Source organism: Hoplias malabaricus, chromosome 3 (genome assembly GCF_029633855.1).
Source record: "Hoplias malabaricus isolate fHopMal1 chromosome 3, fHopMal1.hap1, whole genome shotgun sequence".
NCBI classification, from domain to species: Eukaryota; Metazoa; Chordata; class Actinopteri; order Characiformes; family Erythrinidae; genus Hoplias; species Hoplias malabaricus.
The window spans coordinates 8,756,895-8,774,886 of record NC_089802.1 but is presented as its reverse complement, the minus strand read 5'-3'; the positions used below and the strand labels follow the sequence as shown (position 1 = coordinate 8,774,886).

At 40.9% G+C, this 17,992-nt stretch overlaps 1 protein-coding gene across 2 annotated transcripts in view; it reads right to left on the bottom strand.

Annotated features, from left to right (window-relative positions):
* bmpr1ab (bone morphogenetic protein receptor, type IAb) overlaps positions 1-17,992 on the bottom strand; it is a 40,609-nt gene that overhangs the window by 18,676 nt on the left and 3,941 nt on the right. Inside the window, exons 2-3 of one of the 2 annotated variants that reach the window (XM_066662753.1) lie at positions 10,101-10,240; positions 875-1,068 (exon numbers count right to left, since the gene is read on the bottom strand). In XM_066662753.1, the coding sequence (XP_066518850.1) occupies positions 875-941 (67 nt within the window). In that variant the 5' untranslated portion in view covers positions 942-1,068; positions 10,101-10,240. The remainder of the gene's footprint in view (positions 1-874; positions 1,069-10,100; positions 10,241-17,992) is intronic. The other variant, XM_066662754.1, reaches the window with a different exon arrangement.

Sequence of the window (17,992 nt, the reverse complement as noted above, 5' to 3'; positions counted from 1 at the left end):
AAAAGAACACTAGTTTTGAACGGGTTGTGTTCCTGATTCTTGAAACTTTGATTTGTCATCAGCAGTGGGACATAGCTGTGGCTGAATACAGCGCCAGAGCCACAGAAACTGTTTTACGGTCATTGTTTATGTTATGTTTGCCATGGAGTCAGATCAGAGTGGGATATAATACGTGTGCAAATGTTGCAGAGTTCTGAGCCGTCCCGCTGAGCAGAAACATAACCAATGCAGAGCCATGGCTCTGGCCAACGCACATGGTGTCGCGCCAAACACATCCCCAGAAACACACACAATCGAAGCATGACTCTGTTTTATTTCCTGTTATTTAATATATTGTAAATGACCCCATTCAGCTCCACTGGGCGATAACACTTTTTCAGGTTCTGAGCTTTTTCTTGAGTAACTGAACCATGACACACCCAAGGACGACATCGAGGTTCACGCTAAATATCAAACTCTTCTTTGGTTCCAGCTGGGAACAAACTTTTCTGGTTCGAGAACCAGTTTATGTCGGTGGAAACGTGCGGAAACTAACGGTTCCAGTTCACAAACCAAATTTGGAACCGTTCTGGGTGCTTGTTAGTGGAAAAATCGCTAACAAAGGCATTGTCACATCATAAGGAAACTCTTCTATTCGGTTACACTTCAGCCTGTGCTTACTTGTTTAATCTCTTGATATGTGTTCATGATATAGCTATATCACTGTAGAACATGTCTACTTTAACATTTAAAGATGGCCTACTTTGACAGAAAAAACATGTTAAAGCCTAAGTTTACTTTACATTTTAGAGGTAATTCTATTTAATGGTTCATACATTTGCAGAAAGCATTAAAAAAGAGCATGTTCTGTCTTAAAATAGTTACAATATCTTACCCTCAGCTTGAGGAGACAGAAAGCTGCAAGCTCCAATGACTGTGAGGAGGATCCCAATCATCTTCATCAAGTAAAGGTAGGCTGCAGGTGAGTTCGGGGGGGGGGGGGGCAGTCTCTCAGAGATGCAGAGTGAAGAATAGCCAGAAACTGATGGATAGTGCAGAGCCTACTCAAAGATTCTTCTTGTTAAAACCCTACAAATGTCAGAGAAAGAAGGTTGATTAGTGGTCAGAATACAGGACTTTGTGTTTTGATGTATTTCACAACTTTAATATGTGCCCCAAAATTAAAAAGCAACTAGTATATATTTATTTGTTTTGATATTTTGTACATAAAGCATTACATTTTATTATTACTAGGACATGCATCATAAACGTTAGCTGGGACTGAACATCTGCATAAAACTTGACTGCGATACACAATTTGTCTCAACGCACTCCTACCTCGCTGCCCTAAAAGTTCTCTTTCAACTGGAGCTTGACCCCTGAGCTCTGATCAGGGGGGTGTCCCGTACAAATGCCTGGGTGTTGGGCCCTGTCCAGCGTTAATAACATAATGTGTCTGCTCTCTCCTAGTTCCTGCATGTCTCTGTGCAATTAGTGGATCCCGGTTGCTGGTCAGGCTTTGAGGGGGGGCCCAAATTAACAGGCACGGAGAGGGGGCTGGTGTCTGTCACTATTCATTTGGCCAAGGGGGACAAAGAGCCCCGACCTGCGCCCTACTTTTCACACTTCCCTGACTTCTGGGTAATGGGGAAACAAAGGAGGGGCTTCTGTGGCTCAAGGAGGACCCCTTAAAATGGGCTGCTGCGCCCTCCTGATAGGACCACAGGCAAAGGGAGAAACAGGTAGTGCCAGGAATAGATCCTAAACCACTCATCACTCTTCAAAATTAAATAACGCCAATGGATTACAGGACAACGCAGCACCTAAAGATGTGGATACAACTATAATAACTTAAACTATTTAGAACAATAAACAAAATTGCACTCTATCTTTTTTTATTTTTTGCCAAAACTTTGTGGCAAAATGACAAACTGAGTGTAAAAACATCTGATCTTTGTCCATTTCTGTGTTAACATTGTTAAATCTAAGATTTCATCATGAATTTAACTGTTCTCTAAAGAAATGTGATCAGATAAAATGACTGCAAGGGCTTTTACTTAGAATTAAAACATTATTACAGTCATTTTTCTCAAAAAATTCCTTTTTTTTTTTTATGTTTTTGTATATTGTGTACAAGCTGCAGGTTCCTGCCGTGTTTGAGGAACACAGGGAAAACAGACAGAGATAAAGGATCAGCGCTGGTGGGCATGCCATAGCTGGTCTTTCAGAGCAGATGAAGGTCTGAGGTGAGACAGCTCAGCCAGTGAAAGCGCGTCATTCACTCACACAGCAGCCTGTAAACAAAACTTCTCCACAAACATACATAGCCAGTGCATACAGACACACACAAGCACATACTGGACACCATTTCAATCTCCAGAACCACCCCCCCTCCCCCTGAGTTCTTTCTGCTGAATCACACATGATCAAGAGTTTTGCGCAATGTCAGATAGTGTAGTTGGGGCAATTTGAGCAGGAACGCTGTTTATCAGTTCAGAGTAATAATGGAGTGCGCTGTATAAAATAAAATGTATCTATGCATCACATGACCATCAGGCTACAAACTAGGCAAGTAACATATTCCAACTTCACCAGGGTAAACTGATATCAATAACAAAGCTTAAGATAAATAAGAACTAGCAGACAGTCTACTTAATATGGAGCAATCTTAGTCATCATGAACTCAAGGTCAAGATTCCACTGAGCTAAACAGTACAGTTCCTCAGAAGGTCTTTCCCCACATTCTTCAGGAGTTCTCCTCATTACTTTGCCTTAAATTTGTGAGCGAACAGAGGGAACAAAAAAGGTAGAGGAGACTGTGTGACCACCATACAGAATAACTGCTCCTTATAGCGAATCACTGAGGCATGGGAGGAGGGCTTCTGGGATGGAATTCCCACAATCGTCAATCACAGAAAGCTTGAAAGAGGGGAAGAAAAAAAAAAGAAAAAGAAAAATCGCTCTGGAGACAGAAATCTGAGGCGCAGCAGAGTGAGTGGGGGCAAGTCTCTCCCCAAGGTAGTAAGAGTGGCTCTAAATGTCTCAGTTTTTATAATATAGGTCACAGGCTACGGAAGCAGAACGACTTTTCCATTGAGCTAGAGTTAATCCTAGTACCGCTAGAGTGTTCAAGGATATACTTCATGTTAAAAGGTCTGCCCAAGTCTAAGAGCACCATCCATATTGGGCCACCTCCAGAGTAAAATAAAAACCACTTGCTGTGTATCGCTATAAGTTTGTAACACAGATTGATTAATGTAAAACACAGATAAATATCTTTTCTTAAACACAAAAACACCAGATTTCCCTTTAGTAAAGATTTAAACGTACATACACTGGAGTGTAAGACTGCATTCATCCATATTCACTTTAGTAAGGGCAGGTACTAATGCTGTATGACTGGTTCTGGATCACAAGTACACTGTATGCTGCATCACTCCTGAGCATATTGTTTCACTGGTCCTTAGCTGGATACTGGGGATCGTTAAAGAGGACACTAGGCATTGGAATTGGTGACTTTAGCCTCATGTGCAGTGTCCAGTTCTATTCCATCACTTTTCTATGGGAAAGTAATCAAAATACCATAAATATGTTACTAAATATATTATTATTAATAGTAATAATAATAAGGGCACTGCATTGCAGGAAGAAACAGGAGCTCTAGCTTTTAACCATTTCTTCTTGGTTCTCTTTTGGTGTTTGACTCGACACGGTTCAGCTCGCTTAAAGCGTGTCGTTTTTACACTAGCACAGCTCCCCAGTGCAATGAAGCTGGTGACGTCGCAAAACGCTGTCTCTAATTTAGGCACTGTTTACACGTTGTGTTGTTTTTGTTTTTTGGACTGAACCCCAGTTCTCACAGATCAGTTTTGTTTATCACACTTTCTGCTTTCACTGGAAATTTGTCAGCCATCAGCCCAAGGAGCATTTAAAACACCTCTTCAAAACACCTCGAGGTAAAGTTACTAGCTGCCGTTGAGTGTGCGATAGAAATTAATGTGAAAGCTGCTGTAAATCTAAAGAGGTTTTATAAGCGGTGGTTTTTGCTGGATTTGAATGAGCTCTGAATTTCATGGTGATTGACACGTCTCTCTGGCCAATCAGTGCTCTGTAGGATTTACACATCACAATTGTACCAGGACCAGGTTTGGCCAGTGGAAAAGCAAAAGAGCCGAGTTGAGTTGAGTCGTGTAGCACAGAAAACTTGATAATTCCAAATAAATTCATATCATCCACTATTTATTCATATCTTTATTAGCAAGACCGACCATATACTTTGCCTTTAGGTTCATTATTTCTAAGAAAAGCAATCAAACGTTTGAAGTGAACTCACATGCTTGTGATAATAAAAGTTTAAAATTTTCTACAAAATATTTACAAGGAACAAGGAACTCATGCAAAGTCTGGCTCATTAACACACACACCCAGACACACTTTCCATGGCTGGCTCTGCTCCCTGGCTCAGAGATGGAGTGAATGCAGTATGTGTGTGTGTACACTGGCATGCGTCCCCCAGCCCCTCCTGGGGGGCCCCTCCTTGCAGGCAGCCCAGTGCCTCGTCTGCCTCTCAAGGCATGCCGGCCAGCAGTGAAGAGCAGACTTCCCGGCTCCACTCGCATTGTTTGCTTGGCTGCTTCTGTACCTCATCCCAGCCTGGATTAGCATAAGAATACTGAGCACCCCCCTTCCAGCCCTTCTGCTACACTCTTCCTCGTCTTTCCTCCTCTTCACCACACCTTCGATCTATCGCTCCCCACTGGCTGCAGCTCCTCTGATAGCTCAGTCATGCTCTGCTGCTCTCTCACATCCCCAGCATGTCTTCGGGTTATATCTGTGACTTATCAAATGTTTGAACATGGCCCCAGAGACGAGCCACGCAGAAGAAAAGCTCCAAGGTGGAACTGGAGAAATCGCTCCAGATCGAACTGATGGTTCACATTAGGGTTTGGACTTTCTCATTAGAGACGTGTTGATATGGAATTTCTGGGAAGACGGTGATAATCAAAAACAAACAAATGTAATTCGTTCCAAGGAGCAAATTTTCCCCTTTTTTTTTGGATGCATTTCTTTGTGTTTCAGGGATATATTCAACAGACGACGTGGGGCAATAACTTTTTCATAATTAGTGTGTTGTTATGAAATGTTGTGTGTGATGAAACAAAAATACTGAGGTATCTTTAATATATAATATTGAGTAGAAAAATTAATTGATGTAATTTAGATTGAAGTCCAGGCCTAGGTTTGTTTGATGATGAAGTCCACTTTTTAAAAGGAGATAGGCTGTGTTTTTTTCACTTTTGCTGGCCTTGATAATCTCCTTCAATAGTGCTGCACATATTTAAAAGAGACATCCCACCTCACACTGACCAGAGAGTCTAGACTAACCTCAAACTGTGCAGCTGTTCCCAGACTGTCCTTTTTCAACTGTCCTATGTGGTTCAAGCAGCACCAACAACAATCCAGCCAAGGCTCAATGTCCTTTCCAGCAACCTCCAGTCATTTTCTTTTTTTTTTTTTTTGTAGGGAGATATTGCTTCCTCGGCCATGTGCGTTTATACTGCTCTCGGGGAGTTCTGATGCAGACGCCATTTCTCCGACGCTGTCTTTAAAGAATACGCTGAAACCTTCTTTGGGTGAAAACAATACAAATACACATACGCATAGCATTTTAAAGAGCTTGTTCTTCTGTGAGTGTTTTAAAAGGTTTGTGGTTGAAGGGTCATTCAGAGGTGTCCTGAGACTAACTCTTTTTAGCCCTCTCCAGTCTGACCTCCGGCAGATCCTGGGAAACTTGTGCTGCGGATTCGCTGGCTGGAGAGGCTCAGCCCAGCCTGTAATTACTCCATCCAGCTGAAAATAAAGCTAAGCTTCAGAAGATGCACATGCTCCGACACATTCCAAGGCCAAAAAAAGCTTGGTTTTCTGGACAGGGCTCAAGGCATCACACAGCGATCACAGGGGACACCAGGCAGAGATGCAACACTGACTCTGGCCAACACCCATGACGGAAAAAGAAAAGTACAACTGCCCAACACCCAAAATTCAATTTTGCGTACTTTCCACGGCTGCATCAATCAGCTTTAGGGAGAAAAAAAGCAAAAGAACTGCCAATAAAAGAAAACAAAAAATGTCAAATCAGTATCAAAAATGTAGCACTTAATATTTATGAAATACTAGTATAGGTATAGTAATTTCCAAAGGTAAGCATTATGTTCCACAGATTTGGCAAGTCAACAGAAGCTGTAAAGTCAATGTGTGACCTTTTCAGAGAGTTATGTGTGCTTACAGAAACGTTAGAAGCCTATTTCAGTATTCCTATCTGGATCAGATGCTTATCTTTACTAGAACCCGGCATCTCTGTGGACCTCTCCATTATGCACCATTAGCAAAAGGCATTCCCTTTTCCAAGTCTGTCTTCCCTCAAAACACACCATTCCGTACCTGGGATAGATCAACCATGCTTCATAATGTGGGCCCACTTAAAGTGAATTCTTGCTTGCCAAGTCACAGATTCTAATCTATGCAGGCCTGCCAAAGCTGTTCTGACGAAGCATTTCAGGGAAACAACATCCACATTCATAAGTGCCCCCCATCCCCCCGTGTATAAAGACATATGTCATCTGGCTGGTTAATGAATGTGACATTGTACACGTTCCTTTAAACACTGAGTGGTGCGAGCTGAAAGACACGATGCCACATTAAGTAAAGCACAGAAATGCACTTTATGCAGGTAGTTTCAATGTCTCCACTGCTCTGACCACAGAGAAGCCTTAATGGCTTTAGGAGGACATTCCTCTCTTACAAACAGATCACTTTCACACTCCACAGAGCTTGCGCTGCCACACTGTCTGTGCAGACACTTTTCTATGGGCCTGCACATCTAGATGTCTGCCACAAAGTGTTTAAAAGCATGCTATTTTCTCCCTTATCCATATAGATTGGAGAGACATGCTGTGCTACTGTTGGGAGATATGTTTTTTTATCGCGGGTAATGGTGACTGTTTTTGTTTTTTTCCTGTGAAATCGAGCTAGTCTGGTGCCATGGTTCGCGCCACTCTCTTTCAGGAGGCACTACTGCCTGACACTGGTGGGCGTAAAGGGGGGTAGTTTTCCATTACCTGCCTCTGCATTCCAAGGGGGGGCGAATGATAAAGAGGCTTTATCTTCTGTTGCAAACCTTCCTCCTCCCAAATCCTTTCCTGCTCTGCAGAGAGAGCTGGACAGAGTGTCAATCACAGAGGCCTCATAGGGGTCATAGGTTTGACCAAAAGGCACCTACTTCCTAAGAGGGGTGGGCAACAATACAATACAAAATCATGCCACTTGAAGACTTGATAGGTGTGTGAAATGCTGTGCTTTCTGGGGTTCGTTTGAGCGAACAAAGAACCAGCAAAACAGTAACAACAAAAAAAAAAGACCAATCATACTCAAATATCCAGCATTGTAAGGTTTTGAAGTGTAAGACTCCTAAAAACGACACAATATCTGCTGCTCAAACTGCTAAACATATCTGAGCAGACCAGTACAGGACAGCAAGAAAAGCTGTTTTTTTGTCCCACTATCCTTAACGTTAGGGCTGGGCAATTAATCGATAATTAATCTAAATTGACATCGAACACAGAACTTATAATCGACAAATTCTTGTCTATATCCATTATGACAGAACAATAAAAAAAATGATATGTCCCCATTGTGTGTTCATATACTGTTCTTTTAAAACCAAAAAACAGTCATGGAAATCTGCCCCATGGAAGCAAGCAAACTCGAGTAGCTCTTACCAAAGAAAAACACAGCGTCCATGTGTTTTGACTCTAATTAAAACAACACTGAACAAAAGAAGCCAAATGTAAACACTGAAAACACTGAGTTTCAGCAACCAATGCACAATCACACACCAAATATGAACAGTGTTCAAAAAACGAGAGAGGAACAAGTTCCCAGCAACATTAGAAAATATATCCCAGCTTTAATATTGGAGCATATTTACAGTACAACCTCATCACTGAACGTGAGGGTCAAAAATTCAAAAACAAAAATAATCGTAATCGTGGTAAAATGTGTAATTAATAGTGATATTGCTATTGCTGAGCACTACTTAACTTTAAAGTATTGTGTAAAGTGTTTTTGTGATTACTCTACTTTTATTTATGCCTACTAGAGCTTAGTATTGTTTCACACAGTATTGTAAGCCTTCGTTCTTTTTGACTGCCAACAATAAGACCTTTAATTCTTTAGTGTATTCTTATATAATGTTCAATAACAAACATGCCGTTCAGTTGCCTAACAAACTAACCAAGGTCCCTTTTGCTGTAGAGAGGAATAAAGTAATGTATAGCTACTAAAAGCTTACAATTTTACAGCTTTAAACTGAGAGCGTCTAATTGGAACAGCGGGGGAGCTGTAAAAGCACGTATTTTACGCATGTTCTCAATCCTTCAACCCTGCTCAAAAACACGCCATCTTCAAAGCCCAAACATGACGTCTGGTTTGTTTGAACCTACAACTGAAAATACAGCCATGCTGAAACTCCTCCCTTGAAAGCTCCATGTCCATAATTTTATGCTCTAAAGCCATGAGAAGATAATAGATGTGTAGATGAAGTACACAAAGAATCCTCCACAAAGCTGATAGATCACAAATATTATCACATGTATTAAATGTGTTTGGCCAGCTAGCTGTAAACAACATAACAACAAATGTCAATAGTTCCATTTTTCCTTTGTATGGATTTTAAAATCTCGAACCGCACAGAGTGCACGGATTGGCTCGTCCTAATTTAGGCTGCTGTGTGTGGTCCGTGTGTGCTGAACACTGCACAAGAAACTGTATTTATGAGTGTGTGGGTATGAGTGGAAGTGTGTGTAACATTTATGAATGCACAAGTGTACGGCGGCATGGCAGTGTGTTTGTGCTGAAACCACAGTAACGACGAGGCTGGAGGAACACACTGGAAAACTTCAGAGCTGCCCAAAGGCAAAGACTCTGTTTAAAGTCTGGCAGATCACACAGCCTCGTTCAGCTCCACGTCCTCTGCAAACATGTGGCTGCAATTGAGTGGAACAGCCCCTCCCCCCCAGGCCTGCCATCTTACCAACCCCATGTAAACATCCCAGGTCCACACGGCTCACTAAACCACACTCAAATGGCCTGATTGATCCACTTCACTAAGCCAAACCTAAACTCTCACTTAGGTCCAATCAAAATGAAGGCCTGTGAATTAGCTGCAGTAATTGTGAGCAGAGACGCTCAAACTGGACCGTTCTGGGGCTGTGCGGCATGGAGGTGCGTGTGTAAACACACATTCCTCACATGACTAGGGGTTATTAATGTGCAGTGGTGCAGGGGAGGTGGAGTGGATGGTGATCTGGACCAATCAAGCTTCAATAATTATGAGACAGGAAACCTGCTGATTGCCTAGGTCTGTCTCTGTCTGAGGCGCTGGGTCCAGGGTTAATCCGCGCTCATGGCGGCAGGAATCAGGGTGTTACAAGGGCCCTGTCCTTTCAAAACACAGGCAACAAGCAAATAAGGAAAGAAAAAAATCTCAATGGAATACAGACATCCAGCACAAACTAGGCATCTGTAAAATCTATAAGCTATACTAGTGATCACATTTGTTGGGTGTGTGTGGGTGGGGTGGGGGGGGGGGGGGGGGGGGGAGGGGGGGAAATGGCAGCACACAGCCATTTTCAGTCCTCCCAACAAAAATAATTAAATAAATAAAAAGTAAATACAGGACAAGTAAAAAGCGCTTAACACTACTGCTGCTGTTGTGGTGATATTCAAAGCCCATGGTTAAAATTACAGACTGTGTTTTTGTGACGTCACCCACTAAATTATGGGGAGGAGCTGCTAGTGGAAAACCTTCCATGGACTAGGGACCAAAAAGTGAATAGAGCAGAGTAGAGTAGGTATCATGCAGTGGAGAAGTGTCTTAAGCTTCAACACCTTAAAAATGACTGGTGCTACGGTGTTGAAGCTTAAACAAATACTGTTAATTTAACAGTATATTATTCTTATGCCACATCACAAGTTTGAGAATTGTGAAAGGGATGGAAATACTGAGTGAGGAACTTTTCACACTGACACTGCAGGAAACAGAACCAACAGTGAGATCTTACCTGAGAGGGAAGCCGGTAAGGCAAGGCATGATGTTCCAAAAAACCGGACCAGATCAGACTCATGAGTGTCTGAGGTTAGATGTCCAGCGCTGAGGGAATTTCAAGAAGCCCACACATCCGTCAGTGGAACTGCAGAACTGCTGAGAAACAAAAAAACATGATTTTAAAAGGGATATTGAGGCCTGTGGGGCTCAGGTACTTAAAAGCGATGTTCAGTCGTCTGGAGGTTTTTTGTTTTTAAGACAATGAAGGGAACTCCAAATGTTGAAAAGCACAAACCGAGATAAGGAGATTGCGTTATTCCTGCACTGTATGTGGGTAATATTGAGATATTTCTGTTGAACTCCAAGCCACATACAAACAACATTTTTTCCTCTCAAACATACCATTCCACCTTAAAAATTGCAGAGCTTCTGAATGTAAACAAACGAGAGGGAACTGCCTTTACCAGCAGTCATAGACATTCCCCTAAAAAAAAAATTCCTATGTTTAACTAAACACTGATTAAAGCTGATAAGGGTTACATTATCATGACCTTTCTAACGCAGCAAAAAGTTATGACATTTGTAAAATACGCAGATAACCTTTAAGAACCCTTGTACATGGGGAATAAAATACCACTCTCTAAGAGCCAACCAGAGACCCCTACATTATTAATGATGCACCTTCAGCATTCACTGATGTTTCTGACTTACAATAGACCTCATCCACACAGACAGAGATGTACAAGAGTGAGGTTTCAAATTCCAAATGAGGGTAAAGCAGAACTGAAGCCTGGGAAGGGTGCATGGTCAATGCCAGTTAGCAGGGAGTAGACAAACTGTTTAGATTCAGACAAAAAGCTGCTTGGCTCTAGTCTGCCTCGCTCTAAGCTGTAGGTTTTCTAGTGATGGGTTTAGTTTCTTAAGAATGCATCTATCACAAAGAAAGTAATAGAAAGTGTGCAGGGTCTTTCTGCCTCTGTACAACATCAACATTCTTCTGTGAAGCACAGAGGCTTTGTAGTGTTCAGTGGAGATTACAAATAATACAAAGCCACTTTTTCTTTTCCAATACCACTTCTGAAACCTTGAGTTATAATCAACAGAATACAATACAACTGAACAAATGAAACAACTGAAGCCAATATTTATTTTAAAAGCTCTTGTTCTATTGTAAGCTTAGATTTGTTATGGGAATGGATATAGGAATGTTCCCTCAAATATCTAATCCATTTCAAGCTCATTAAACATACTCACAGATAGGTCCAGAGGCAACACAAGTCACTCTTCTCCTTCACCAAATCCTCACACCAAAAATATCACCCAAATCTTAAATGTACCAGGAAGAGCAGACATTGCTGCACTCATTCAGCAGGAATTCCAGTTAATTTTCCAAGCATTTGCAAAACGTTGCCTGAGTTACACATGGTCACACTTAACATCTAGACTGAAGCTCCCTCCAATAAGAAGGCCACCCAGTAGAAGAACTACAGCTCTGGAGTAATGTACATAAAATTAGGTTATGTATGTTTACACATACACACTATTTTAGGATTTTTTTATTTGGAGTATGCAGCTTACTGAAGACATCATACGAAAAAAAAAACGTATGAGGTGGGGGGTTATTTTAATGTTTTTTTTTTTGCAGCATAAAATGTTTCAATATACAATATTTACAGCATCTGTCACTGATTGATGTTAAATAAAGAGCGCCACCCTGTCCACTGCCCTCAATGTTAAAGTTAGTTTAAAAATATTAATATTGACAAAGCCAAGAGGTTAATGTTTGATGGTGATGTGAGCCAATGGCTCCTAAATAATGAGGGGAGGAAAAAAAAAGGCGCCAGTAGCTTAAGAGCCAAATAACAATATGCATAAAAATAGGTCATAAAGCAATCATGAATCTTTTTTTTTAACAATTTCTTCCTGTTTTTCAAGAGATATCTTTGCTTGCCTTGGAAACAGAACTCACAGTACATATTATGCTTTACGTTAGTGTACCTGAGCCATGCAAACCCCAGAAACCAAGAAGTTTTGAAATATCTCTGTGGTTGTACTTTCACTTGAGGTGGGCGGCTGTTACAAAGTACATCTTGTTTGCATCTCCCACTACTATACTGTTGCAAATGGAGTCAGGCTGGGGTGGAGCAGACAGACTCTTCAGGTCCGAAAGGTGCAGATTGTGTGAAAATATCTGATATTTGATGCTTCACCATTTTCTACACTCCACCGTTCACTGCTAAATGCTCAGCTCCTCTTAGCTACTGCTTCGGTTGTCGCATTTTTGGTCAAAAAGCTTGCAGGCATGTTTTGATAGCCAGACACATCCATGTGATTGGGTGCTTCACAAAATGTTTTATCATTTACCTTCCAAGGCAAAAATTAATAATAATAATCAAACGTTGATACCGGTCACCACTGGTGACTTAATTCATTATTTTACGTGCAAATTAATATTTCTGGGCACAATTATGACCATTTTAGTCACCTTCTGGAGCCCTGTGTTGTTTAAATCGATACAGGAATTATATCATATAAACATTTTATACTTGGCCATATCGTCCAGCCCTATTTAGAAAGTGTTTTCAGTTCAGACTTCCCCACTGATGACGAGTGAGGAATGAAACCAACAAGCTGCACTTTCAACCCCCATTTATTTATTTGAATTCCATGCAGTGCAGCGTCAGCAGCTAATCAATGTATAAACAGTAGGCTGACCACTGGCAGAAGAATTTACTTGATGACATCAGTGCACTGTGCATGTGATACTGAGTGATCTGTTATGTGGAAGAGGAAGAGAAAGAGAGAGAGAGAGAGAGAGATGGTGGAAGGTAGAAAAGCAAAGATCAGGAAGATGAGGGACAGCTGTAGGAAGTGGAAATCAAACGTTTGAAGATGCCATCGCCACTGTTAATTCCAGAGGGTTTAGTAAAGCCAACAGGAAAGCATGAGGGCGTATAAAAAGCAGTTGGGTCTAATACGATCAAAGTGAACGATCAGCCATAGCTAATTGAAATTAAAGCCCATGAAATGAGAAGGTTAGTGTGGTTCACTGGGGCACTCTGTGTGGGAACGTGGAAAACTGGTGGGAGGCCTCAGTGGCTTCAGCTCAGACAGATTGAGCTTCCACTCTGACCTTTTTCACACTTTCAGAAGGACCTGAAAGCTTCACCTCCTCTGCTCATCAGGTCTTTCCACTGGAGGTCACAGCTGTACACAAAAGTACAAACAACAGAACGCACAAATAAGACACTGTTAATCAAATCTAATACAACTAAATGTTTGTGCAAACTTATAAAAACAATTGAACATATTTAGATGGGCTACCGAAACTCCTGCATTTCATTTCTGTGATTCCATGAATCTTGCATTACAACATGTCACACAGAACATGTGGCAATGGCTTACACTTTCAAGAATCTTACCCTTTCATAAAACTAAATATTTTAAAAAACCAAAGCCTGAGGGCAGCCATTCAAACTGTGTTACATAGTAACAGTCAGTGACAGAATATATCAGTTTTAAACAAAATGGTTCAACACGGGCACTAAGTTTGCTATCATTGTAGAAGTAACAGAAAAGCTTTATTCCTGAACAAAATTATACATTACACAATGTGATTAATCATTCAAATGCTTTTCTGGTCTGGGACCCACAGTTCAATATAAATAATAATAGACAAAATAAATCCAGACCCACTGACAAAGAGAGAGAGTGTTAATCCACTGCACATTTTAGGTTCGAGCAAGACACAAATTACAAAAACACGCCAGCTTTAATTATTATTAATTTTTATTTAAAAGCGATGTCCACGATTTTAATTATTAACAAAAAAAAAAAGTTTTCTCAAAATTCACAGGATGTTTCCATACTATTTTCTAGCTCTCCAGTCTAGTGTGGTTACCAATATTTTATTGTAACTGCTTCAGATTAAAGTGGGACTGATGCAAAACTCTAACTGCATGGAAGTAAACACAGACTGAAAGTTCTACAAAACAAAACAAATGAGTTTCTGTGGTAATTCAAACAGTGAATAAATAATTTATGGACATGTTAAACTTTAGCCTCATACAAACAAGAGTAAATTTTTTCCCTCAAACATTGCGTTCCACCTTAAAATATGAGGCGCTTCTGAACATAAACAAACAAGAGAACCGCAGTACCCCACAATCGTAAACATTCCCTTTAAGCAGAACTTGATTTTCTTTAGTTGTGTCAGTGTAACACAGAATTACTATTGAACAAATTATTCATTGTCTGTAACCACTCATCCAGTTCAGGGTCGCAGTGGGTCCGGAGCCTATCGGGAATCACAGGGTGCACGGTAGGAACACACCCTGAAGGGGGCGCTAGTACTTCGCAGGGCGACACACTCGCACACACAAATTCACTCACACACTATGGACACTTTTTGAGTCTCCAATCCACCTTCCAACGTGTTTTTGGACCGTGGGATGAAACCCGAGCACCCGAAGGAAACCCACGCTGACACAGGGAGAACACACCAAACTACTCACAGGACAGTCACACAGAGCCGGACTGGAACCCACAACCTCCAGGACACTGGAGCTGTGTGACTGTGACACTACCTGCTGCGCCACCATGCCCCCGAACAAATTATACTTATCGAAAATATAATTTAAACTTTAAAAAATAAACCAAGCATCATCAACATCAAAAATTTAAGATGGCCAAAGCTTCAAACATATAAACTCATATACATATAAACAAGTAGTTTGGTTTGATGTACAAACTAAACATATTACGTTTTTACAAATATCTTTTCCACATAAATACAGCTGGACACACCTTTTATAAATGACGTGGCATAGAAAGAGCATAACTGAATGCATAAAATGTCTGGAGAAAAATATTATACAAAATCAATCCTGTAAACTTTTAAAAATCTAAAATAGCACAGTGCCCAAGCACATAATGATTTATTTCCCAAAATATCCTATTATTCTGCTCTGAGTTACGTTAATGAGGCTTTAGTTTAAGTGGAGCAAAGCCTTCCACATTGATTTACTGGGCCTTAATCCATCTTCGTATGCATTTAACTCTTATTCATGCAGAGAAAATCCCGTTTCTTCGAGCATCCACCTGGGACACTAATTAATGATGTTCTACTGAGTTTTTGGCTCATGTTCAGCAGCAGTGATCACATACAAAGTGCAATACTTATGAATCTCACTCTGCAAACACAGCCTGTTAAACAAACTGACATCAGTGACCAAACATGGATGGATGAGGAAATACAGTTTTTTGGTTGCTATGGTAACACAGGAATCTGAACTGCTGGTTAAGTGAACACATATTTTGGCTACAGTGGTCACGTTTAGCCCACCTCAATACAGGGCAGTCAAAGCAGCACTTTCAGTAGCATATGGTCAGTAAGAGCTGGACAAAGCGAGGTCCCAGCACAGCTGATAATGGGTGTGTGTGTACTTTGCATGGTCCAGCTCACCCAAAACAACTCAATTCTTTTGTTCTAAACCCCTACGAAAAAAGAAGTGCTTTTGAAACAAAGGCTTGTGACTGCAGTGTTCTACCGTGGCATGAATAGAGGGATTTATAGTGATGAAAATGCAGAGTTAGTTCAAAGTGAGAGCCAAGGTCTATTCCAAAATAACTGGGTTAAGAAGACAAAGTTTCCCTTCAATTTAATGACTGCTGAGAAAAGAAAACCTGCCACTGGAGAACCACCTGAACAAGGGTCTTAAACAATATACTCAGATGAAACCATTATACAAACTATGTAATGCAGGTAATGACAATGTACCATTATACAAGACTGCTCTGGGAATAATCTGAATAAAACCGTGAAAACAAAGCAGCGATATTGGATTTAACTGCCCTCCTTTCTCCTCGTTTCTCTTTTCTTCAGAGCAACTGAAAAGAGGTGTTCTTTGGTTGCCAGCCACATACAAACCATTTGTAGACTCAGTGTTCATTAAGATTTGCTGATAACATTCAGCGAGAAAAAAAGTCACCAAGCCAGGAAGTGAGCGCCTGTCTGTGCAGTAAAAAGGGAAGTAAACAGGTAGACTATTGCTGCAGTGGGTGATAAGATCTCTACAGAACCCGTATCAGCCTCCATCCATTTCCATTACCCAAGACCTCCTCTGGCTTTTCAAAACCACATCTTATTCCAGACAAGGTTCAGTGCACAAAAGAGAAGCGCCTGAAAGCCAACGGCGTATGCACATACACCAAAAAGCCACAAGATTAAAACCAATAAGAGACTAATTGAACAGCACTGATTATCTTGTTACAATGTTATCTGTCGAGTATGGGCTATTAGAAGCAGCAAATGAACAGTTCATTTCTATGTAGATGTTTAAATGGGTAAAACAGGGAGTGATTTTGACAAGGGACAAATGGCACTTTTCATTGCATAGTATCTACTTGACTTTTGGTTATTTATAAGGCAAATTTGGTTCCTGATATCTCGAACCTTATGTTACATTATGTCTCCACTTTCTGCAACAGCAACATCACAAATACACAACGTTTAACGTTATCACTACCATTGCTGTGGTTATCACAGGCGGCAATTCCAATTAAAGATTGTGCTTTGTGATGTCACTAGCTTCATTTCGGGGTGGGGGGAGCTTTATAGTGTAAGACCAACCATGTACCAAGTGAGTAGAGCCAAGTAAAGTCAAGTCGAGTAGGTGACATGCAGTGGAAAGCACTTAAATCAAAGTGTCCCTAAATTGGCAGGTTTTGGGGGCTGCTTCTATTATGAAGTGGTTTGTACTGACCAAGATTGGTTCCAAGAATGGACAAGATAACGTTCCTTACTTTACCTGATAGTAATATTAATCTTGATCAGTGTAGATATACTGGGCAGAGCTACATACTACAACAGAACTACAACTTATCCACAGCTTAGTACTTACTCTACACTGCTGTACCCACTGTTCGGTCCCTGGTCTGTAGTTGGTTTCCCACTCGCACGTCTCCCCCACCAAATGTAGCTAAAACATTTTGCAAAACACAGTCTGTAACTGGGAAGCACAATAGCAGTGGTAAAGATAAGTGTTGTTTATTCATCATATTTTCACATGCTGTTTTTATCTTTTAGACCTAAACATTGCACTGCGCACCAGTTCAGACAGATCCGTATATATTTTCATTCCTTTTGCACTATCCAGCTCTTGCTGGACTGTCCAGCATCGCATATTTTTACAAGCTGTCATTGTGAGCCAGATTAAAACAAACATGATCTCAAATGTAACTTGGAGATTTTACAAATGGCTAGTTTGTGCTGGCTTTAGATTTACAAGATTCTCTGGCCAATCAGCACTCCAAAGTTTATATATCACATTCGAATTTTAATAATAATCACTTTATTGGCCATTTCTTGCACACTGAGGAATTGAGGTTGGATGGAGAGCTGGGAGCTGGGACCATGCAGGAGGAAAGTGCCAACAGAGAACTGCTGGCAAAAAAGTGCAAAAATCAGTGCAGTACAACCTTACTTTTCCGTTCTTAAACTCTGCACACAGATATAGACTATAACAGTGACCTCATTTTAGTTTCCTCTTTCACATCCCAATACCATCTGCACTTTACCCTATACTTCAATCTCATCCCTCAAGTCAAAACCTTGAAAGTACAAAGGCTGAGAGTAAAGCGCTAGTCATGTACGGTGTAGCAGAACAAGATTTTTTTTTGTCCTTTAAATATAGCCATAATGATATATAAATAAAGAAGGCTTGGCTCTTCTGGAGAAAATTAAATTTGCTTCCATGTTCTCTTCCCACTCCCGGTTTAGTTGTGAGCAGGCAGAGGCCTTTCTCAAGCAGAAGGCTTCATGAGCCACAAACATCATTAAAGGTTTCATTTGCTACATGAGGTTGGGGTGGCGGTGGTGAGGGGATCTACAAAAAGCTCCAGCCCATA